At 43.5% G+C, this 26,096-nt stretch overlaps 1 protein-coding gene across 1 annotated transcript; it reads right to left on the reverse strand.

Moving 5' to 3' along the window:
• Nucleotides 1-1,521: 1,521 nt before the first annotated feature.
• LOC135556198 (G-protein-signaling modulator 2-like) lies at nucleotides 1,522-24,873 on the reverse strand. The gene is made up of 14 exons (XM_064989198.1): nucleotides 24,696-24,873; nucleotides 11,118-11,339; nucleotides 10,120-10,255; nucleotides 7,044-7,183; nucleotides 6,722-6,845; nucleotides 6,423-6,538; nucleotides 6,021-6,176; nucleotides 5,729-5,837; nucleotides 5,237-5,408; nucleotides 4,774-4,850; nucleotides 3,630-3,827; nucleotides 3,212-3,374; nucleotides 2,681-2,919; nucleotides 1,522-2,455 (listed from the first exon to the last, which is right to left on the reverse strand). The coding sequence occupies exons 1-14, from the start codon at nucleotides 24,722-24,724 to the stop codon at nucleotides 2,267-2,269; spliced, it is 2,070 nt and encodes a 689-aa protein (XP_064845270.1). The 5' UTR covers nucleotides 24,725-24,873; the 3' UTR covers nucleotides 1,522-2,266.
• Nucleotides 24,874-26,096: the final 1,223 nt, after the last annotated feature.

Genomic DNA, 26,096 nt, shown 5'->3' on the forward strand with positions numbered 1-26,096 from the left:
TTTTATTCCATTAACCATTTTGTTTAGCTGTGAGTTTTGGAACACAGTATCAGAGTGCCTGTTCTCCTTGACCAACAGAGATGACACATATCCTATTTTCCAAGGACCTACAGCAGATGAGTTATTTGGTGTGGCTGTTCAGCAGTCTACCTCTACACATTCATCTCCTTCTTAATCACCGATACCTACGACACATTATAGGCAGTGTATACAGCCAGCAGACATGAACCCTTTCCCTAACGTCGACTGATTTCTAAGCCTAATATTTTGATCTGCTGTTCGAATATGCACTTGTTATTACATTTCCCCTGAGTTTCCCCCCCTTTTTTACAATTCTTTCTATTCAAAATAGTCATCAGAACAATCCTCCTGTTGTTTGTCTTGCAGCAACCGGGGTGGATCGCAGTGTCTGCTCTGCCTGTTCATGTTAGAGTGCAAAGACCTGCCCACCTCAGCATGCTACCAGGTCGAGGGGAGTCGGGCTCCAGTACCTGCTCCTCCATAACCTGCTGCTTCCCCAAGTGAGATCAACCTGAGTGACATCACAGGGGTTTGATGTTAATTCAAAAAAAATCAACCAATGTAACTTAACTAACCTCTAAAAAGTTCCCCCCGACTCACGAGAAAAACAGATCTGAATCAATAGACAGCCATAGTAGACCTGTCTCCTGAAGTTAGAGATTATTAAGAAACCTTACCGTGTACATAACCATGACCAGCACATTACTATATGGTTTAAGCCCTGCAAAACTATGTTATTGTCCTGGACTTCTAGAGCCATTTTAAATCGCATCTACCAGCCAACTCTAAGCAGTAGCATCGAGCCTGGGGATGAGGTACGACCTGTTATGAATAGTCACGGTGTAAAATGCCTGATCAAATTCTTTACATTTTATGGCCACATGAAGATAGGAACTGATATGCACCAGCTTTATATGATAGATGATTATTTGAATGTACTGTAAACATTAAACAATTCACTATTTAAAGTTTTTCCACCATTCATTTGATTAATGTTGCCTTTCCCTAAACATATTTTTCCTTAGCCCAGTAGATTGTAGCTTTTTAGCTGGAGTTCCAAAGAACATTTTGCTTCTAGTTATGAGCGAGCATTAAATCAGAGTGGATTAGGATACTGGAAACAGCTTGATGCGTCACTACAGACCCGGGTTCGATCCCAGGCTGTGTCACAGCCGAACACGACCGGGAGGCGGCACACAATTGGCCCAGCGTCATCCGGGATTTCCTTGTCCCATCGCACTCTAGTGACTCCTTGTAGCGGGCGCCTGCAAGCTAATGTCGGTCGCCAGCTGGACGGTGTTTCCTCCGACACATTGGTGCAGCTGGCTTCTGGGTTAAGCGAGCAGTGTGTCAAGAAGCAGTGCAGCTTGGCAGGGTCGTGTTTCGGAGGGCGCATGGCTCTCCACATCCACCGAGTCCGTAGAGGAGTTGCAGAGATGGGACAAGACTAGCTACCAATTGGATATCACGAAATTTGGGAGAAAATGTGGTAAAAGTACAAAAAGTGTGAAATCATTTTATTTCCCCATGGTCAGCATAAACTGGAAGTAAAAAAAAAACATTGCTGGCCTGTACAATTAATTTTTTCCCGCATCATATTTTTTTACTCTATCAACATAAGCTTGTGTGTGTGTCTACATTTCATTAAAAGGTGTTTATGACATGTCTGGTAAATTGGTGTCAAAGTTACTTGCAATGTCTAGTTCTTCACATACTGAGAACAGCTGAAAGGATCCGTCACCATAAAAAAATTGAAAAAATTAAAATCTGCCAGAATAACATTTCTGTACAATAATAGAAAGTGTCAACTCAAACACTGTATAGAAATAAAAACAAAATTCAAACATTTCAGCAGGAGTCAAGTTCATGTCGCTTCTTCCAACTCAAACCTGGTGATTCTACAGTAGTGTGGGGGCTCAGATCATGTTTCCCTGCAGAGAAGATGGTCCACTAATCCATTGAAAGTTGTGTGGAGTTGGAGACCCATGTAATTGACTGTGTGAGCCCGGCTGTGTGAATCCAGAGTGAAAAGGGGAATACTGTCGTGAATGTCTGGCAGAGGTTATTTGGGTTCACAGGGTAGATACATTTTTCAGCTGTGGTAGAGGAAACCCTGTGATGATTGCATCAATCTTGAGGAGCTCGTGCCTGGGCAGGTAAAAGTGAGATAGTCAGTCTGGAACAGGCTGTGAGGAGTTCAGGAATGAGCTGAAGTTAGAGGATAGGTAGGCAGACATATAGGGCATCAGTCTGGGCAATCTGGGCTGGGCTGGCTAGCGATAGCGTCAGAGCTGGGAGGTAGTGGGACCCGCTGCTCGTCCATCCTGCTGGACTGGGATCGCAGGATGAGGCTTAAGAAGTCCTCGTCTGGGACAGTAGAACCCTTAGTGGGGAGAGGGGGCACTGTACACCGCTGGTCATTCAGTCTAGAACCCTACACAGGCACATTGGAACAGACCAGATTTTGATCTCAAATCAACAGTGTCAGTCAATTTCTGAAATATAGTATTTTTCAATAAATTTGGTCCATGAGTTACAATTCATCATCTTTACAATCAGTACTAAGGTGTAAGCAAATGAGGCTTTTACTAACTTCTGAATAGTAAAGTCATTTTCAGCGAACCACCTAAAATTGCCTACTGTAGGCTGTCTTGATTACCTGGCACTTGACTAGCATGTCGAAGAAAACGTCATCAGCCTGAGGCTGGTCAGTACTGGTCATCAGGGGACTGCGCGTGGTGGGGGGGCTGAGGGAATGATTGGAGCTGCAGAGACGTAGACCGGGGAAGCTGCTGCCTACGCTGGCTCTCTGCTCGTCCAGCCGACGGCCCTGGGAGGTGGCCAGCAGGTCCAGGAAATGCCCAGGCTCCAGGTTGGCCTCGCACGCAGAAGTATGTACTTGAGGTAGCAGAGGACAGAGAGGTGAGGAAGGGGTGATGATAGAAAGAGGGAAAGGAAGAAGTAGTTTCAGTTTAGCCTGAAAGCTACATCTCCTTGGACCAAAGCAATATTATTTTTATTATGAACACAAAATTCAAGGAGGAAAATCACAAGTAGATGAGCTCCTACCACCAGTGAATAGGATAAGGAAGGCACGTACAGGAAAGGCATTGGACGATGCATAGGTCACAAAGTGCCAACCAGGCACATTGGTAGACATGGCATGCAGAGGGGGGCGAGACTAACTTACATTTCCTCATGGCTACGGGTGGGGTGGTACAGAGAGAGAGTGGGTCGATGAGACTGCTCTGGTCGTCCAATAAGGAGCATCTTTGGTCTTCCATTCTGCTGCCCTGGAAACGACTTAGGAGGTCAAAGAAGCCTTCATCACCCAGAGTATCAGAACTTCCAATCTACAGGAGAAAAGAGGCACAAAACACCCACTAAAACAACCAGAAGTCTCAGATATAATGACAACCATAAAAAGGATCTCATTACTAAGACAAGAATGCTACAATAGACTGCACAACATGCCCAGCCTCCATGTCATCTACTGTAGCTAAACCAAAGTAGGCTGTTGAACCCGTAGGAATGCATTTAAAATAATAGCAATAGACCAATTATATGATTACGCTACTATGTAGGCCTATCTCTACGGTTGAAGCTACCGTGGCTTCTGACTTCTGTGTGTCCATCTCTGGGGCTGTGGGTTTGTTCCTGGTGTCCTGGAGAACTCCGTCTCTGGTAGGAGAGCTGTGCTTCTTGTGTTTCTTCCCTCTGAGCCGGTTGATAAAGAACAGCTTGGAGGAGGCCTTGGCCATGCTGGATTTAGGATTAGGAGGCCTGAACACGCCTTCGTCCCAGTTCTGTTGCAAGGGCAGTACATGAAGACAAGCGTACCGGTACATGAAAAGAAACATGGAGGATAGGGGCATGATAGGTGGTGTGTGTAGGCAGTTTAGTCGAGACGTCACCATCGCTATATAACCAATCAATAAAAACAAAATTTACATACACTACCGTTCAAAGTTTAGGGTCACTTAAACGTTTCCTTGTTTTTGAAAGAAAAGCAATTTTTTTATCCATTAAAATGACATCACATTGATCGGAAATAGTGTAGCCATTGTTAACGTTGTAAATGACTATTGTAGCTGGAAACGGCTGAATTTTTATGGAATATCTACATAGGCGTACGGCGGCCCATTATCAGCAACCATCACTCCTGTGTTCCAATGGCACGTTGTGTTAGCTAATCCAAGTTGATCATTTAAAAGGCTAATTGATCATTATAAAATAATTTTCCAATTATGTTAGCACAGCTGAAAACTGTTGTGCTCATTAAAGAAGAAATAAAACTGGCCTTCTTTAGACTAGTTAAGTATCTGGAGCACCAGCATTTGTGGGTTCAATTACAGGCTCATAATGACCAGAAACATAGACCTGTCTTCTGAAACTCGTCAGTGTATTCTTGTTCGGAGAAATGAAGGCTATTCTACGCGAGAAATTGCCATGAAAATGAAGATCTGGTACAACGCTGTGTAATACTCCCTTCACAGAACAGAGCAAACTGGCTCTAACCAGAATAGAAAGTGGAGTGGGAGGCCCCGGTGCACATCTTAAGCTTTTCTTTTTATTGGCCAGTCTGAGATATGGCTTTTTCTTTGCAAAAAGGACATTTCCAAGTGACCCCAAACTTCTGAACGGTAGTGTAAATCAATACAATAGTAACATGACGGAGAGGGGTTATTCCTGCTCATAAGAATATGTAAATGTCTTAATATGCATGTGTACTGTACATATTTTTGTACCCACCTCCACAGTTCTCTCTGGACTCAGTCCTACCACCTCCAAGTTCTCCATACTGTTACTCCTTCCTTCTGACTTAACGTCTGAAACGAACAAAATCAGAAGTCGGTGTGTGCGCCATATGTATCTATTTGCATGTGTCACTTTGCCAGGCTTGCACCTGGACTGACTTTGAACTACAGATTTGTGTAAGGTTCAGCATAATGAGTTCAAACGGAATAATGGTTATTTATAACAATATTATATGCCATTTAGCAGACGCTTTTATTCAAAGCGACTTACAGTAACCCCTGTGCGTACATTTTTGCATGGGTGACCCCAGTGGGAATCAAACCCATGATCAATGTTGCAAGCGCCATGCTCTGCCAACTGAGCCACACAGGACCATATCTATTTACACTAAAATCAATATATATATATCATAAGTACATCATAATGATAATACTGTAGCATTGTTACGGACTTGTACCTGGTAAGGTATTCTGCTTCCTGAGGTTCTCAGTCCGAACAGAGCTGTTGCTGTTAGAGTTGGAGCTGCTGTTGGTGTTGAGGCTTGAGCTTGGGTTCTGACCCAGAACCAGCAATAACTTCAGGTCTGACAAGTTCATCCTGGCTGTTGCCTCGCTATTTTGGTCTCCAGTCTGGACCAAATACAGGATGAGAAGTGTATTAGAGAAAAAAAAAAAAAAAACATAACTGCATTAAGAAGAACACAACTCGAAAACAGCTTGGGGAATAATCTGGCCATATAGAGAGTCGAGGTGTTGTTGTCCTCACCCCTCCCCTCGGTACCGGAAGAGATTGCCTCGTTCATTTTATTCATACGGAATTCCTAGAGTTGTGACTTATCGGATAATAACGAGCAGGTTAATTCCATGTAGAAAGATCTGTGACTAGATGACAGGTACTGATAACATGCATTAGATAGGGAGGTGGAGTAAACATTGACCAGGCAGTACACCTCTTTGGATATCTCCAGATGTTTCTCAGCAAAGTGAACGGCATCCTGATGATTCCCCAGGGCCGTGTGGGCATTTCCTAAACTCCAGCACGCTCTTGCCTCTCCGACTCTGAACAAACACAGAAGGACAGACAGAAGGGAGATTGAGTAATTGCCAACTCAGAAAGTACACTTCCCTACTGTGAACACTTTGCACAAGCCTTTTGAACAATGCATGTCTTAGGCAAAGAAGATGGTCATGGTCATACACGATCGACAACCATAAGCAACCAAGTATTGTAAGTGTGTGTACCTGTCCTTGAGCTCCCGTGCGATGATGAGGTGTTTGAGGTGGTAGTCGATGGCTCTCTCGTAGTCGCGCAGCAGTGTGTAGGTGTTCCCCAGGCTGTAACAGGCCTGAGCCTCCACAGCCTTGTCCTTCAGCAGCCTGGCCAGCTGCAGAGTCCTCCTGGGGGGGGGGGGGCAGAGGTCAAGGGATGATAAGGAAGAGGTCACCAGAAACTAATCTTGTTTGCCCCTAACTGTGGGGCGTTGGTAAGAGATTTCCAGAAACATTTTCACTTATAACACTTTTCCTTCTTTTTTGTTTTATTCTTTCCCACGTCCAAACATACATGTACTAACTTGGCAGTAGTGTCTGAGAAATCCCTGGGCCTTTGATGGTCAATTGGTCTAAGGAAGTAAGTCCACTCACTTGTAATGTTCAGCTGCCACTCCAAACTGGCCCAGGAAGATGTAGGCGTTCCCTAGGTTACAGTAGGCCCTCCTCTCAGCCGCCCTGTCGCCAAACTCCTTAGCGATGAGGAGACGCTTCAAAACAAATAATGGAAGAATTTGAGTGGTCCGAGTGATATGTTCTCTTTTCTACTAAATAAAGTAACGAGAACATATAATATCATACAACAATATTCACACATGCATCACATATATATAAATAATAACCCTGATAGTCATGTACTAAGACTTGTGATGCCACTAATTTAGGGTATGTACCTGTTCATGGGCCCCCACAGTTTTCTGGAAGTTTCCGAGCAGATAGTATGCGTTACCTAGGTTACCATAGGTTCGTCCCTGTGCTGCCCGATCCTCCAAGTCCTTCACAATGGACAGGTTTAATCTATACAATAAACAGACAAAAGTATTAAGGGTAACACTCACCAAAAGTAATTTATTCGTACATTGTCATTTATCAGCCGACGCCATCATATAAATAAAGTATTAAAAAGGTCGCAGACATTCAAAAGTCATACTTATTCACCATTACACTCTTCTTTATCATAGGCAGACTATTATAGAAACCCACTGATTAACTCACTCGTAATACTCTGTGGCTTTGACTAGCGCAAACTTGGCCTCCTCTGGGATTTCTCCTGGCTCTGCTCCAGTCCAGCAGATACTCTTCCCCTTGGAGTAGTAAACGTTGCCAAAATTATACAGCGCTCGGGCCTGCCCAACCTGCACAGAGAGGAACAGGCCAACACAACCAACATTGTAAATACTTGCCCAGCACAAAGAGGGTTGGGCGTCAAACTTGTCTAGACATCAACACATACAGTTGAAGTCAGAAGTTTACATACATAAGTTCGGAGTCATTAAAACCTGTTTTTCAACTACTCCACAAATTTCTTGTTAACTATAGTTTTGGCAAGACGGTTAGGACATCTACTTTGTGCATGACAAGTAATTTTTCCAACAATTGTTTACATTTCACTATCACAATTCCGGTGGGTCAGAAGTTTACATACACTAAGTTGACTGTGCCTTTAAACAACTTGGAAAATTCCAGAAAATGATGTCATGGCTTTAGAAGCTTCTGAGATCATTTGAGTCAATTGGAGGTGTGCCTGTTGTTGTATTTCAAGGCCTGCCTTCAAACTCTGTGCCTCTTTGCTTGATATCATAGGATGTCAGCCAAGACCTCTGAAAAAAAAATGTGTACACCTCCACAAGTCTGATTCATCCTTGGGAGCAATTTCCAGACGCCTGAAGGTACCACGTTCATCTGTACAAACAATAGTATGCAAGTATAAACACCATGGGACCACCTAGACGTCATACCGCACAGGAAGGAGAAGCGCTCTGTCTCCTAGAGATGAACGTACTTTGTGAAAAGTGCAAATCAATCCCAGTACAACAGCAAAGGACCTTGTGAAGATGCTGGAGGAAACAGGTACAAAAGTATCTATAGCCACAGTAAAAACAAGTCCGATAGACATAACCTGAAAGGCCGCTCAGCATGGAAGAAGCCACTGCTCCAAAACCGCCATAAAATAGCCAGACTACAGTTTGCAACTCCATATGGGGACAAAGATCGTACTTTTTGGAGAAATGTCCTCTGGTCTCATGAAACAAAAATAGGACTGTTTGACCATAATTGTGTTTGGAGGAAAAAGGGGAAGGCTTGCAAGCCAAAGAACACCATCCCAAACGTGAAGCACAGGGGGGGGCAGCATCATGTTGTGGAGGTGCTTTGCTGCAGGATGGACTGGTGGCGTTCACAAAATAGATGGCAACACGAGGAGGAAAATTATGTGGATATACTGAAGCAATATCTCAAGACATCAGTCAGGAAGTTATAGCTTGGCCGCAAATGGGTCTTCCAAATGGACAATGACCCCAAGCATACTTCCAAAGTTGTGGCACAATGGCTTAATAACAACAAAGTCAAAGTATTGGAGTGGCCATCATAAAGCAGAGACCTCAATCCTATAAAAATATTGTGAGCAGAACTGAAAAAGCATGTGCAAGCAAGGAGGCCTACAAACCTGACTCAGTTACACCAGCTCTGTCAGGAGGAATGGGCCAAATTTCACCCAACTTATTGTGGGAAGCTTGTGAAAGGCTACCCAAAATGTTTGACCCAAGTTAAACCATTTAAAGACAAAGCTAACAAATACTAATTGAGTGTATGTAAACATCTGACCCACTGGGAATGTGATGAAAGAAATAAAAGCTGAAATAAATCACTCTACTATTATTCTGACATTTCACATCCTTAAAATAAAGTGGTGAGCCTAACTGGAATTTTTACTATGATTAAAATGTCAGGAATTGTGAAAATCTGGGTTTAAATGTATTTGGCTAAATACATTATGGCCACAATCAGTGGTCTTTCGTTCCAGTCTAGCACTAAATATTCATTAAACAAGGTCTTGATGTTATGATTGAACGTTTGAATAAGATATGTTTTGGGCTGGAACCAAGATTAGAACAGCTGTTTCTCTCCAGGACCAAGGTTTCTGAGTATTACTAATTACAATACAAGAATATTATTTACTTGTGTTGGATTCAAGCTTGAAATATACTTATTCATATTACCATACTAGAACTTATTGATTACGTTACATGTAAGGATGGTTTATATTGAGGTCAATGGAGGGTGGATGAGAACTAGGTGTATGGAAAGTTACTGAGTAAGGAAGGGGGAGTGAATAAAGTTGACATTCTGTCAAAACATGGTGTTGTTGGGCCTCCTGAGTGGTGCAGCGGTCTAAGGCACAGGGAATTCTTACTGCGATTAAATGTCAGGAATTGTGAAAACTGAGTTTAAATGTATTTGGCTAAGGTGTATGTAAACTTCGACTTCAATTGCAATTATTAATCACTTATTCTAGCCGTCACCACAGACCCGGGAGCAGTCACCACAGACCCGGGTTCGATCCCAGGCTGTACCACAACCGGCCGTAATCAGGAGTCCCATAGGGCGGCGCACAATTGGCCCAGCGTCATCGGTTACGGGAGGGTTTGGCTGGGGAAGCTTTACTTGGCTTATCACGTTCTAGCGACTCCTTGTGGCAGGCCGGGCACCTGCAGGCTGACCGTTCAGCTGAAAGGTGTTTCCTCTGACACATTGGTGCAGCTGGCGGTTGTTAAATAGAGCGGTTTGGCGGTGGGGAGTTGCAGCGATGAGATCAAAATTGGAGAGATAAAGGGGGTAAGAGAGAAATCTCATGGCTCCTAAGGAGGGAGGCAAAGGGCTACAGTTTGGTTTCAGTAACTGATAAGGTAGGACAGCCGTGGATTAGAGAGGCGTGAGGATTTCGGCGTCAGGTCAGGTGAAGTGACAAGGAACAGTCCTGTTACACACACATACTTACATGCACACGAAGGTTCTAGCAGGAGGAGGGGCCATGACTACACCAGCGAGAGGAACCAATTAAGTTCCTGACTAGCAACAGATGTATTGGCTGCCTAGATGGAAGGAGTTGACACCCCACCTAGTAAGAGTGTATAAATACTGTATATGTGCTTGTGTAAACAGGTATTTGTCTTAGCAGCTGTTTGACCTAGTGGGTGAATAAACTTTGAGCTTTTCCTAGTATTCCATGTGAGTTTTTACTCTGTTTAGAACCTAACACTTGTGATTTAATTATTACATTTGAATGTCTCACCTTATCGTACATCCCTCTGGTAATGTCATAGTGTCTTTGGCAACAGACCACAGCTTCATCAAATCGTCCCAGAACCTTCAGGGTGTTTCCAAGGTTGCCACTGGCTTTTGCTTCTCCAAGTTCATCCCCAATGGTTCTGGAAAGAAATCACATCCAAACACAGAATAAGAAACGTCAATGGTATACTGTACCATGAGACATTCTTGACCGAGAAATTAGAATTTGCTTCACAAATCAGCATTTGTCTCCCTACTCGAGTAAGGCTTCCATTTGAGGTGATAAATGTTTCTTCCCCATGGGATACTGTGACATGGGTGCTTTGCTTACTTTCTGCCCAAACCAACAAACTGATCACTTGGTCACTTCGCCAGTCCCCCAGCTCTCATTTCTCTAGACCATCACAGTTCACATGGTCCCGTGTGGCTCAGTTCGTAGAGAATGGCACTTGCAACGATAGGGTTGTGGGTTTGATCCCCAAGGGGGACCAGTATGAACATGTTAACACTCACTACTGTAAGTCACTCTGGATAAGAACATCTGCTAAATGACTTGAATTTAAATTTAAGACTGAAACAAAACCTCTCATTGAACCAGGTTTATAAGGGCAGAAGAGTCTCACATTACTCTAATGACGTCTTCACTTGGCCAAAGCCAGCGGCTCAAGGTGGACCTTCGGAACCTAAGGTCATGGTGGCAGTGTGCTCCTGGTCAGAGAGGCCATGGCGGTAGTGTGCACCCAAGTAGCCTCTGTAGAGTCCAACAACTCCATCTGAACTCCTCCTCCACATTTACTGGATTGGTTGAGCAGTGTAGAAGAGAACCTCCCAAAAGTGCCCCCCCCCCCTTCTCGTCAAGACCAGAATGTATGGCATTTAGTTTCACGTGTTTATTTTACACCTGCTACATTAGGTTAGGTCAGAGTGAGATTGTAGCGGTGTTCCGATGTCATGGCGGTGCTGTGTACCTGGTCAGTGAGAGGTCATGCTAAGTGTGTGTACCTGGTGAGGGTGAGGTCATGGCAGTGGTATTCCAGAGCCTTGCTGTACTCCTGCAGGTGAAAGTAGGCATTGCCCAGCTGGCTGTAGATTGCGCTGAGGATCTGGAGGTCCTCTGTGCCCACCTGGATGGCCGACTCAAAGAAGGAGACCCCAGCATGGTAATCCCCCACCTTACACTGCCTCTCTCCCTTCAGGGCCAGCTCCAGACAGGACATCTCCATCCTAGAAGGAGAAAAACACTTTATAGCCCAATTTGTGTGTGTGTGTGTGTGTGTGTGTGTGTGATCAGACAGTCTAGAAACAGAAACTCATTTAGGAGGAAAGTTGAGGTATACTTCCATCAGTTCTGAATTTTAGATTCTTCAGGTGTGGAAATTATATATTCAGAAGGATAAGGCAAAACACTTCTGGATTTTAAAAAGGTTGAATAAAACAGGGTGCAGAACAAAGGGGGGAAAACAAAAATGTATGCAACAGAGTCAGTCACGTTCTCCCCGAAAAACTCATATGAACATCCTTATCCGTTCATTCTCCCAGTTCCAGGCCCAGAACATAACATAAATCTAGCCTATAATCCATCTGGTTCAAAGTAGACCATATATTACACATAATAGATCATTCTAAGACTACTATAGCGGATTTAACAGCTAGAAACGCAACCTCAGAAGACGCCAAGTTCTGCCTATAGGCACGTGAAATTTAACCGTACCCAACATCTTTATGAAAGGAATTTTTATTGCACCTGGACATTGTGGTAGCCAGGGTAAAACAATAACACTAGAACCACATGCCATTTCAGCATATAAGTACCCGCTAGAAAACATTGCCTGGGCGTCCCCTTTAGCATACAATGCAGTCGGAAAGTATTCCCACCGCTTGACTTTCTCCACAGCCTTATTCTAAAATAGACCCCTCCCCCCCTCAATCTATACAAAATTCCCCATAATGACAAAGCAAAAAAAAAAAAAACATTACATTTACATAAGTATGCAGACCCTTTAATCAGTGCTTGGCTAAAGCACCTTTGGCAGAGATTACAGCCTCGAGTCTGATGCTACAAGCTTGGCACACCTGTATTTGAGGAGTTTCTCCCATTCTTCTATGCAGATCCTCTGAAGCTCTGTCAGGTTGGAAGGAGAGTGTTGCTGCACAGCTATTTTCAGAGAAGTTCGATCGGGTTCAAGTCCGGGCCGTGGCTGGGCCACTCAAGGACATTTAGAGACTTGTCCCAAAGTCACTCCTGCGTTGTCTTGGCTGTGTCCTTAGGGTGGTTGTCCTGTTGGAAGGTGAACATTCACCCCAGTCTGAGGTCCTGAGCAGATTTTCATCTAGGATCTCTGTACTTTGCTCCATTCATCTTTGCCTTGAGCCTGACGAGTCTCCCAGTCCCTGCCGCTGAAAAACATCCCCACAGCATGATGCCGCCACCACCATAATTCACCGTCGGGATCGTCGCTCTGGATAAGAGCGTCTGCTAAATGACTTAAATGTAAATGTAATGTAAATGTGCCAGGATTCCTCCAGAAGTGACACTTGGCATTTAGGCCAAAGAGTTCAATCTTGGTATCATCAGACCATGGTCAGAGTGAGTCTTCAGGTGCATTTTGGCAAACTCCAAGAGGGCTGTCGTGCCTTTCACTGAGGAGTGGATTCCGTCTGGCCACTCTACCATAAAGGGCCTGATTGGTGGAGTTCTGTAGAGATGGGATAACGTTCCAGAAGGACAACCATCTCCACAGAGGAACTCTGGAGCTCTATCAGAGTGACCATCAGGTTCTTGGCCAAAGCCCTTCACACCCGATTTCTCAGTTTGGCCAGCTCTAGGAAGAGTCTTGGTGGTTCAAAGCTTCTTCCATTTAAGAATGATTGCAGTGTTCTTGGGGTCCTTAACAATTTCTGCAGCATTTAAGTACCCTTCCCCAGATCTGTGCCTCAATTCCTGTCTCGGAGCTCTACGGACAATTCCTTCAATCTCATGGCTTGGTTTTTGCTCAGACACTGTGGGAGCTTATTTAGACAGGTGTGTACCTCTCCAAATCATGTCCAATCAATTGAATTTACCACAGGTGGACTCCAATCAATTTGTAGAAACATGAAGGATGATCAATGGAAACTGGATGCATCTGAGCTCAATCTCGAGTCTCACAGCAAAGGGTCTGAATACTTATTTCCATAAGGTATCATTATTTCATTTTTAAAAATTAGCACACAAAAAAAACGTTTTCGCTTTGTTATTATGGGGTATTGTGTGTAGATTGATGAGGAGGAAAAAAACTATTGATTACATTTTAGAATAAGGCTGTAACATAAAATGTGGAAAAAGTCAAGGGGTTTGAATGCTTCCTAATCAAACTTAATTTGTCACATGCGCCGAATACAACAAGTGTAGACCTTAATGTGAAATGTTTACTTTTACAAGCCCTTTACCAACAGTGAGGTTGAAGAAGAGTTAAGAAAATATTTACCAAATAAACTAAAGTAAAAAATAAAAACAAAATAACAAATGCACTGTATTTGACGAAACTGCAGAATACGCTCAGATTGTCAATTGAATCTTGTCTACAGGCTAACTCATCATGTACAAAATGAGTTGCAGGCCGAGTAATAGTAAATAAAAAAGTCAAACAGCTTATTTTTACAAAGTAAAATGTAAAAGAGAATGTTATCAACCCCAAAGGCATGGTCAAATTATTTGGTGTTGATAAAGGCATAAAACTCAACATTATACTATTGTTGTTCTAAATGAAAAATCAACCTCATTCAGTTAGGCCTAACTTAAATTCAACTGTCAAGTAAGGTGCACAATTACCACCCCTTCATCCATTTGTGATTCATTCAGTGAGGAGAGAGCAACACATTAGCGCGTGGCGGGGTACCAACGTCCCACAGCACATCGTCTTGGCGGATTATTTTAGGAATAAGTGTGGGGGAAAAAGACCCTCAATACTTTTCTGTTCATGATTTAAAAATTCAGACAAATGAGTAGTGCAAAATAAAAACATTTAGGAAAAGTCATGGAAGGAGCAGGTCATAGCTACAAAATCAAACATCAGTGGCTGTTGGCCTATGGCGGTTCTCGTGTTAAAGGCCGACAACGACCACCAGAACAAACATACATAAGATCGCAAATAGCAAACATAACAGTTACAGTCAAAGTGCTGTCCCAATCAGAGCATACCAGACCCTAGCCTGGTCCCAGATCTGTTTATGCTCATGATAATTGCTGTCATTTTCAAGCCAAAGATAGAATGACAATAGTTTGCATGATAGCACAGACGGGCACTCCGGGTACACCAGACAAATGACATGGACTGCTGAAATACATTTGTCATGTTGGTATACCGAACCAAACATCATTCCACAAAGACAGTTTGGCTCCACAGCACACCCATCCGTGCATGTGGTTAGGATCTGCATCTATACTGTAGAAGTACACAGTCCACACCCTGCCTCCACCAGCTTAAAAAACAGCTGTGGTTGGTTACTCCTCAGGGAAGTTCTGTTGCTTTCTTTAAAAAGTACAGCTTCAGGCTTCCTCTGATGCCACCATAGAGGCAGCAAAACAACAGGCATTTCTAAAAAAAAAATAGTCTCACCAGAAGAGTAGTGCCGTTCACCAGACTCTTCCTGGGTTAGCCTGAGGACGAGGTTACAGCACCTACCCGGAGAATATACTGCTGAGGGAAGAGTAAACTATAGGATTATTATTACGTCACATCATAGTTAACCATAATTAGCATGGCTTTGTCCAAGCACGACTCCCCACCTCCATACAGCACAGCATATAAAACACATGCTGGAGGCACACAGCCTGAAGTGGCAAAAACATTGTCAACTCAATCCAACACCTACAATACAGTAAAACCCTGCTCTCCTCACTACCAATCAAGCATTTTCCAGCATCCGATTCAAACTTCAATGAACATTAGCTGATAGGAAACTAGTACATTGATGAACAACCACAACCAAAGTCCAAGACAAATCATTACTGTGATTAGAGTTCGATTAGAATATAATGCCCGACACCCATGCAAAGCTAATCTGTCTTTGGGGCCTGACATATGGGCCAGTCATCCAGAGACTTCAGTGCTGCATCTATAGCTAACATACAGTACCTGCTGCCTCTCTTCATCCTAACCCACTCCCGGACCCTTGATAGGACAGACATCGCAAGCTTCTTGATCACTCGGTCACTGGCTTTGATCGAGACCGGCTCCTTCAGGGAGAGACAACTCAGTTTCTGTCCTTTGGTGTGCATACACATACCAACGGCGGTGAACCGTTAGCTAGCCCAGATACAGCAACAACAACAAAAAACTCAAAATAAATATATATATATCCCCAGGAAGACTCTCCAATGTCAACAGTTTCTAAAACAGTCTGCAGTAACAGCACAACTTCGGGCTTTAACTGCCTTCTGTCCTGGACTCCTAACCCCTCCCAGTTAGACGTCCAGAGCGTCAAATCTTCTGTTGACAGTCTAGTCAGGGCTGCAGTCGAGGTAAAAGTAGGTTTCACATACAGGAATGGGTTCAGGGGTTGTGGTAGTGACTACAGTAAGCAGGGCTTAGCCGACGGCAGCATATCGTCTCCTCCCTCCTCTTGGCCACCTGCTGGTGCGTGTCACATCTCATTAGCCAGCATGTTCAGAGGTAAATTACAGGGGATAACTAAGTGGCTCCGGGATTGACTAATGCTTTTTGTTACAAAATACCTGTGAACTCTGACTGAGGCTGGGCATACCCACTCCTTATGACACCTCAACGAATGTGGATCGAGTGTTTGTCTGCTGATCGTTCAGCGCACTGTTTTAGGGACCAAACGCTGTGGTCCCTAAACAGAAGTTTAGCATTCCTGCAAATGTATTTTTTGATATAATTAGATCTTTGAGAAATGAATCTAATTGATTGCACCCAAATTGACCATGGTGATGGGTTCTGTTCAAGTGCATCTGCCCACCTGGCAGTTTCTTCACATGGACTCTTTGCTGCTGCTTTGGCCCTCATGTCGTGGCCCTGTGTGTCAGACTCATGTCGTGGCCCTGTGTGTCAGACTCATGTCGTGGCCCTGTGTGTCAGACTCATGTCGTGGCCCTGTGTGTCAGACTCATGTCGTGGCCCTGTGTGTCAGACTCATGTCGTGGCCCTGTGTGTCAGACTCATGTCGTGGCCCTGTGTGTCAGACTCATGTCGTGGCCCTGTGTGTCAGACTCATGTCGTGGCCCTGTGTGTCAGACTCATGTCGTGGCCCTGTGTGTCAGACTCATGTCGTGGCCCTGTGTGTCAGACTCATGTCGTGGCCCTGTGTGTCAGACTCATGTCGTGGCCCTGTGTGTCAGACTCATGTCGTGGCCCTGTGTGTCAGACTCATGTCGTGGCCCTGTGTGTCAGACTCATGTCGTGGCCCTGTGTGTCAGACTCATGTCTTGGCCCTGTGTGTCAGACTCATGTCTTGGCCCTGTGTGTCAGACTCATGTCTTGGCCCTGTGTGTCAGACTCATGTCTTGGCCCTGTGTGTCAGACTCATGTCTTGGCCCTGTGTGTCAGACTCATGTCTTGGCCCTGTGTGTCAGACTCATGAACAACACCTGTGTGTTGATAGCAGCCAAGTCAAGCATGTTGTAGAACACAGCAACAGGTCAGCAGCATGTTCCTCCTTTCACCAAGTACAGCCATGCCATCTGATCCGAAACATTATCCAACACTCACTCACCTGCTGCCTGATATTGATCCTTTCCCAGATATGGAAAGCCGTTCAGCATGAATCAGAAATGTCATGATCCATTTCTGGATCATCTGAGACGTTTTCATTTAGATCTTGTAGCAAAGCTAACGCAGCATGTGCATCCATTTGTCTAGGTCTTGCCATTGTAAATTACACATGCTCTCACTGTGTAGCATACTCCATTAAGGTCTCGAGGAAAATTCCACCCAAAAACTTTTGGTATTTGTTTCATTACTCCATTGCTGAGATAATTCCCAAATGTTTTGCTTGTCAGCAATCAAGTTAAGATATTTTAGTTTCAAAATAAGGAAATAATCCCCGTATGACGCATTTTGTATCATATTATGCAAAACAGCATCAGATGCTAAATATTTTTCAATGAGAAACACTGCACCAAACATCTTGGATGTAAAATTCCACGACTAGAGTGTATACTGGTTACGGCATCTCAAAATTGACAAAACGGTACAACATTGTTCAAGCAAAGGTCTTTAAACTGCTCGCTTAACCCGGAAGCCAGCCGCACCAATGTGTCGGAGGAAACACCGTCCAGCTGGCGACTGCGTCCGCATGCATGCACCCGGCCCGACACAGAGTCGCTAGAGCTCGATGGAACAAGGACATCACGGCCAGCCAAACCCTCCCCTAACCTGGAGGATGCTGGGACAACGATGCGCCGCCCCATCGGTCTCCCGGTTTCGGCCGGCTGCAACTCAGCCCGGGATCAAACATGGGTCTGTAGAGATGCCTTAGACTGCTGCGTCACTCGGTAGGCCCTCAAAAGGTATTTTAAGGGAGTATGCAAGCACAATCATTCAGGTCACCTACTAGGCGAACTGAAGCATGCTGACAACTTAAAAAAACTGCTGGTGTTTGTTCTGTGAAATTAGTTTTGATTCAGTTTTGAAGCAATTATGGGGGTGATTATCAACTGGGCACAGCACCTTCAACTCTAGGAAATAGGAGTGGAGCAGGCCCTAATGTCAGGAGGGGCAATGGGAAAAAAACATTTAAAAAAAAATTTGATGTCCAAATTGGTTATAACCATTACATTTTTGTCATATTAAGATTCTAACAATGACAATGTGTTATAGGGATGCACGATATATTGGAATCAGATGATATTAGCTAAAAATGCTACTGTCAACCCGATGTCTAGTTTAACGCCGATGTGCAAAACTGATGTCAAAGCTGACATGCATACCTCTATAACGTAGGTACATGACGCCACGTAAAATGTAGCGCTACACAGCATTCCTAACCTAGCCCATAATGTCTGCTGTGTGGATCGAGCAGTCAACAAATCGAGCAGTCATTTGAAAGAGTAAAACAATTTCAGCAAGACAAATCAAAAGGCAAAATCCATTAACACCAAGATAATGGAAATCATTGCCCTTGACAATCAACTGTTCTCTGTCGTGGGTGATGTTGGCTGTTCGCCAACTGGTCGATCACCGGTTCACACGCTATTTTTCAAATGTTGCCCTACCGGAGTTACACAGTAATAGCGTTACTGCCATTAGCTTCACGACTGACATTTGGACCAGCGATATCAGCCCCATGAGCATTGCTGAGTCTGACAGCGCAGTGGGTCGTCAAGGATTTTGTACTGAAGTCATATCGGGCTCATGAATATGCTAGCCGTCATACCGCTGCTGCCATTTCAATGGCATTTGATAACATTTTTGAAACATGAACACACTAGCGAGCTCCAGTCGAACTGACTTGAGAAAAATTCATCAACTGCGCCTGCAGCAGACGTGACACCCTGCCAAAAATCCCAGTGAAGTGAAGGAGGCATGGGCCTTCCCAGAAGAGAGTCTGATGAAAGTTATGACTCAAGCAAACAAATGTTAGCTACATTTTCTTTTGTACATACGGAAACGGTCCCTGAAATTGATTTCGTCAAAATCATTCAGTGGGTTGCTACTGTCTATAACCGCCCTTCTGTCTGGCATTTGTGGTGCCATTTGATCATCATTGAAACAGTCCAGGTGCCATTGGAGAGTTCCTCAATGTGCTTGACACCTTGATAAGCTCGTTTCCTGACGATGGCTCACCGCTCTTCATACTGGGAGACTTCCAGACGTCTACCTTCAATTCATTTCTTTCCATCTCCCTCTTCCTCCATCTTGCCTCGTTTGACCTCACCCTTCCCCAAATCCCCTCCAACTCACAAGACAATACGCTTGACCTCATCTCTATTAGAGGCTGCTCGGTACTAATCTCACTTAATATACACAATCACAAAGAAATCAATCAATATTTAGTTGAGGAAGGTCATGAAAATCATGATACAAAAGAACAGAATAGCATGTTGAGTTTTATTTATCTGTGCTTAGTAGCCAAGGCTATGGCTGTGCCATGCCAATGAAATCAACTTGTCAATACACATTTAACAGTAAGAATATAACAGAAGAAACTGATATTTTTCTGAAATGTTTATAGCCGATTGTCACCAGTAGCCTTTGAGAAACAGTTTGTAGTAGTGAGTAGTGACCGACTGCCTCAAATCTTATGTAGTAAAATTTGAAAGTGTTGTTTTTTGTGTGTTTTTACTCAGAGCTACAAAATGGTATATATACACAAAATTGTATATAGCTCAGAGCTATAGAAAATGGTATATCCTACACTGCAGTTGGGGAACAATGGGAAAGTAATTCTGCTTTGAAAGTTGATCAACTTGTTGTAACCCCACTTTGGAAGAAATGGCTCTTGGATGTTTTGGTACACCTACTGGAGAGCTCCTCTGTCTAAACCTATTCAGCATCGGTCACACACTCTTCAGCCTAAACCCCACCCATCTTTTTCCTCTTTCTTGTGCTTTTTGAGGTGGCAAGACTGGTGTCACAATAAAAGTAGTTAGTCATAGGCCTAATACTGGACACTTCTTGACAGATGCACTACATGGCCAAAGTAGTGGATTTGGCCATTTCAGCCACACCTGTTGCTGAAAGGTGTATAAAAATGGAGCATACAACCATGCATTCTCCATAAACAAACATTGGCCTCACTTGAAGACCTCAGTGACTTTCAACGTGGCACCGAAATAAGGATTCCATCTTTCCAACAAGTCAGTTTGTCAAATATTTGCCTTGCTGGAGCTGCCCAGGTCAACTGCAAGTTGGGGTGCAACACTGGCTCAGCGGTAGGTGGTAGGCCACACAAGCTCACAGAACAGGATTGGAGCGTGTAGCGCATATTTATAAAAAAACATTTAAAAAAAAAAGCCTGTCCTCGGTTGCAACACTCACTACCAAGTTCCAAACTGCCTGTGGTAGCAACGTCAGCACAATAACTGTTCATCTGGAGCTTCATGAAATGGGTTTCCATGGCCGAGAAGCTGCACACAAGGGTAAGATCGCCATGCGTCGGCTGAAGTGGTGGAGTGATGAATCAAGCTTTACCATCTGGCAGTCCAATGGACTAATTTAGGATTGGCTGATGCCAGGAGAATGCTACCTGCTGGAATGTATGATGCCAACTGTAATGCTTGGTGGTGGAGGAATAATGGTATGCGGACATTTTTTCACGGTTCGGGCGAGGCCTCAGTTCCAGTGAAGGGAAATCGTAGCGCTACAGCATACAATGACATTCTAGACGATTCTGTTCTTCCAACTTTGTGGGAACAGTTTGGGGAATGGCCTTTCCTGTTCCAGCATGACAATGGCCCCCGTGCACAAAGCGAGGTCCATACAGAAATGGTGTTTGCGAGATCGGTGTGGAAGAACTTGACTGGCCTGCACAGAGCCCTGACCTCAACCCTATCGAACACCTTTGGGATGAATTGGAATGCAGACTGCCAGCCAGGCCTAATCGCCCAACATCAGTGTTGGGCCTCACTAATGCCCTTGTGGCTGAATGGAAGCAAGTCCCCGAAGCAATGTTTCAACATCTAGTGAAAAAGCCTTCCCAGATAAGTGGAGGCTGTTATAGCAGCAAAGGGGGACCAATTCCATATTAATGCCCATGATTTTGGAATGAGATGGTCAAAGTGCAGGTGTCCACATACTTTTGGTCATGTAGTGTATTACTGACTTGAAAACAGATTAATACATATAGTGAAGATGAGATTCAGGGAACCCCTACACGAGTTTGTCACCCCTGATATGAACTTTGGAGAAAGGCTCAACTGACGGATATAACGAAGTCAAATGTCCATGATGGAGATTTGCACAACTGCAGCAGCACAACAGGAACAGGGTAGGAACTCAATTTCCTACAAGGCACTGTGGTGGCCCACTACTTATCCTCCAGTTGGGTAAATAAGGCCAATCTGAAGAAATCCACTTGTCTGTATTTAGTGCATTAACTCATTAAAAATGGGTTGTTCCACCTCAAAAAGCACAAAAATAAATACAATTGGATTGACACCCACCGTCGCTGATTGTTAGAAACAGATAAGATTAGAAGTCCTGCAACATTGTTACAATGTATATTAATTACACAAAAAAAAAAAAACATTTTAATTTATAGGATTAATATAATATTCAATAAATATATAGTCCCTAACATCTGATTTGTACCAAACATGTTAGAAATGGTGTTAGACCATGAGGAATCCAATGAAATGGTTAAAAGCCACCCAGGGACCCTCCATTTCCAACGCCAATCCCACCTCAACAACAAGTATATAGTATCAGCTCTATGTCTGAAAGGAATGTCTAAAAACAAATGTTGGTCCAAAACAGATTTTGGTACTGTATTTATTTTAAAAATTATATGAATCCTATAAATTAAAATGGCCAATTTGGGTGCAATCAATTAGCTGAATTTTTAAGAGATCATATTGACAAAATAATGTTACAGGAATGTGAATCTTATCCGTTTCTAAATACAGAAATAATTTCAGAACAATCTGAGGGTGGTGGCTGTCATGGCTTGGTGAAATGACATAGAACGACCGTAATGACTGTCCTGGCCCAAGGTGCCCTCGGCTTGGGTGTATGCTACGGTGAACCACTATGTTTACCTATTAGCTTTCACAAGGACAGGTGGCATCAAAACACTGGTTAGGTCACACCTCCGGTCTAAGTTATATTGAATTAAGGTTTCAGTCATGCACATGGCAATGACAGATTATTTGTCTATTGACCAGGATCTTTACTCCCAGTAAAATGGGGCGGGTTGTTTTTTTACAAGCAAGAGAGACGTTGCTATGTAATCTACACTATACCGGTTTGCTCCATTTCCAGGCAAACCGGTCTGCGGAATGACAGTCGGACATGTTTTGAAATGTGCTTCAGTTCAGAGACGCGCTCCAAAATGGAGAGCAGAACATTCACAGTCTGCACTGTGGAGGACCGAGGCCAAACTACAAAGACATTACAAAGCAAGGCATTCACTTGAGGGTTCTCAGTATTGTTTCATTCTGCTATGAAATTGACAAAAAAAAAAAATGCTTACAACCTCAGGCCTGTTAAGGCTACTTCAACTCCGTATCACTGGCCTACCACTGGGATGTTGGTGTACTGAGAATGAAGGAGTGAATCACCTACCTCCGGTCACTGTCACCACAGGGAACACAGATTGAACTAACCAATACATCAAATGACATTCCAAAAGGGTGGCATAGTTAAATGCCCCAAAATAAGAGGAGAGAACACACATACTTTATATATGTGGCGGGAATGAAGAGCTTGCTCCTCGTCCTGCGCGCAAAGCAGAGAAACACTGCTGTCCATTTTGGGTGCACAACAAGTACAGAAGTCATTATGATCCAAATTTAAAACCAGGCGGAGAAAAAGAGAGCTGGAGAGCATGGTGGAGGAATCACAGGCCAACCACACACTTTGGAAGAAATAAAATGTAGTAGCTCAAATAAAAACTAAACCAGATGTAAACCATTTCAAAAGGAAGTCAGGCAGACACTGCTGTGTGAGTGCCAAAGGGTAAGCGAGACAGTGGGAAAAAAATAAAAATACACCACAAACGTTGCACAAGGGGAAAAACAACAGCAAAGACCTCACAAGTAACCCCCCCCACTCTGTTTCATTAGAGGGAACCTGGAGATTCTGGGTGAGAAAAAAGGCCTTATTCTCCATGTGCAGCACAATAGCAACACAGACTCAGTGACACAGGTACAGTAGCAGCAAGCAGAAGCAGCTGGAGAAAGCAGAATCAGCTGAGCAGTCTGTCAGTTAAACTCCACAACACCTGGAGTTTTTTCGGACCAGACTATAGAGTGGTCGGGCAAGACATTCAACGAAGGAATACACACATTCAACGTGTAAAGGGTTGGGGGCTTGAACAGAACTGTGTACGCCAAAAGTCAAGGTCAGAGAGTTTCAAATATCAAGCCAGCTTCACCTATAGGCAAAACGGCTCGTTTGTAAAGCACACTAACTCCAATGTTATGGTGGCTTAATAGAGAAAAGCATTCCAGTTTCAATGTGCTCTCTCAGTAACAACATACAGTAAGACCAGGCCTCGCACTGGAAGGATTAGGGCCAGAATCCTGTAGAGCAGGGATGGGCAACCACCCCCTTTTTGTATACCCGTGGATCACTTCCTCAAAAAAAAACAAAAAAAAAGTTGGTCTCAATTTACTGGGTTAGAGTAGTATAATACACAAATTTGGTTGTGCATCAGAAGGTCCTCTCGTGTTATGTCAGTCACTCATTTAGCCCATGTCAGCTAAAACATGTTCTATTGGCCGAGCCAGCTATCTGAATTTGTAATAATCAAGTTCGAACTATGGACAGGGAGGCCCACATTGATTTGTCAGTCACTCTGAATGAGAGGATGCAGACCGGCGAGTCACTACGGCCCCTCATGAGGAGTTCAGATTTGTTGTGGCATCCAGCCCCATCAAAATTGCCAATCCCTGCAGTAGAGGGTTCAACGTAATCACAACAAAGGGACAAGGGAGTGAGACTGCAGGCCCAGTAGCGTGTAAAAGGCAACCATTCATAGAATACTTTGTATTAGGGTTGCCTGCATTTCAGCTTGGATGTTTGGTTGTTTGGAAGGCTTCTCATTCTCAACCCTGGTTTTAGCTTCTTTTACCTACTTTCCAGACTGATGAAAGACAGGCTGGTGGGCCAGGGAAGTTATTTGGTTTTCTACATGGATGGAAAGAAGCGCAAAACACCGCAGATAAGCAAACGAGTCATCAGGACCTGATGGGAAATTTGCTGTACTGTGGATTTGGGTTGCACTGTGTGGCTATGAATGGGCTCCCGAGCAGTGCAGCGGTCTAAGGGACTGCATCTCAGTGCTAGAAGAATCACTACAGACAACCTGGTTCGAATCTAGGCTGTATCACAACCGGCCATGATTGGGCGGCACACCATTTGCCCAGGTTTGGTTGGTGTAGGCCATCATTGGAAATAAGAATTTGTTCTTAACTGACTTGCCTAGTTAAATAAAGGTAAAAAAATAAAACATGAAAACATCATGAACATGCCTACCATGCTGGAGTCAGGAACTGGTACAAAGTTAGATCTGACACAACACTCATTGCCCAATATCCTGTCCTATTCAGACAGTAATTAAACCTAATGAAATATACCAGTTGATTTCGAAGTATATGACCAACCTTGCAGATTAAAGCGGTTTTACCCTTATAATATTAGGACCAGTCAAGCATTTTACTCCCTTGTTTGCATTTTGTTGGTTGGTCCACTTGGTAGTATGCCATTTTTCGCTGTTAGTGTATACCAGATCAGTACAACGTACGCAAGAGGCTTCTCAAGCACAGTACAATAAAACATAGTTAGTGTAGCGTACATATTCATGCATTTAGACTTCAATTCCATGCACATTTCCATATGAGCCCAAAAGTTAATAAGAAACTGTTTTCATGCGTGGAGTCGTCTGGCACGTTCGCATTAGTAGCCTGAACAAACTTACCTTATAATTGTGTATTCGGATTCGCCCATTATTCAATGTGGCTTAGACTTCAGAAACCTAACAGCATATCCTATACATATTTTCAATTTCGCGGTAATGTCGATTTTTAGCAAAATACCGTTTCATTGAAGTTAAAAATGCCTCACGACTTTCGCCAGTGCCCACCCCCCACAAAATACCAAATTGGCCAATGGCGCTTAACACAACTTGAAGCAAACCACGCCTTATAGTAACACTGGTATCCTTGACCAATTACATTTCGACATACCTACAGTCGAGATACATTGTAATTTTTACTTTTCTGTTACTGTTTTCAAGGTCAATTTGGAAACAAAGGCAGCATTAGACTACTACTGTCAATGGACTTGGTCTATAAACGAGTCGAGAAATGCAATCTGATTCACAAGACTCTGTTATGAGGCAAATGGAAGACATTACATGCATGCCCACCTAATTATCACTAATAATGCTTTATTGCTCAATTAATTTAGCAACAACAATTTGAGGAAGTCTTGTCCTCTGTAGTATCAAAGTTGTTCCATCTCCTGTTGTCTATTTATATACTGTGTTCAAAAACTGATTTGTGAGCCTAATCTGCTCTGTCAGACTGGGGATGGATCAGTCTCAATACTCTACATCAGCTTCCACTTACACACTGATCTGAAAACCAAAGACGTGGAAATATTTTGTTAATATATTTAATGTTATATATGTTCTACGGTGCACTTATCCCCAAAAATGTGTCTGAAAAATTCAGTCAATTCAATTCAGGTTGCTAATACGGGGTCAATATGGGGCACTAGTCATATATGTAGCCTACACACTCCAATGCGATGATTCACCACCAACAATCAATTGACACAATGTAAAACATGGCTGTGATCCTGTATTCTTCAGGGAGCCTGGCAAAACATGTGGCAGATTCGATATATTACATTACAGAAGCCTCATATTCTCAGAGAGGGGGAGACCCATTGTCTCCCTCAGTTATGAGGACACTTCGTCCACCCGATACCCATGTCCCAGCTCTGCCGGATACCAGTCAAAAACCCTGCTGCTCTTATTGTCTTCTCCATTGAAATCTTTGCCTCTGCTTCCTGTCTGTAGTAGCCCACTGGAGAGGACTGGCTTTTGGTATAAGTGTTGCAAAGATCACATTACTGTTGTTCTGATGAGGCTTTCTGATAAATGTATTTCCATCATTTTTCAGATAAGAGATGTTTGACACCTCCCCTCAAATTAAAAAAATTAAATAAACATTATATTGTGTGGTGATGAACCATACATGTTCTATAAAAAACCTTGATCAATATGAGTGTTTCAGTAAATGGTTTTAGCACTAAAGTATAGTTGTTTTTCATAGCAGAATTTTAACAAAGCGAGGAATCATTCCAAAGAATA

Source organism: Oncorhynchus masou, chromosome 15, assembly GCF_036934945.1.
Source record: "Oncorhynchus masou masou isolate Uvic2021 chromosome 15, UVic_Omas_1.1, whole genome shotgun sequence".
NCBI lineage: Eukaryota > Metazoa > Chordata > Actinopteri > Salmoniformes > Salmonidae > Oncorhynchus > Oncorhynchus masou.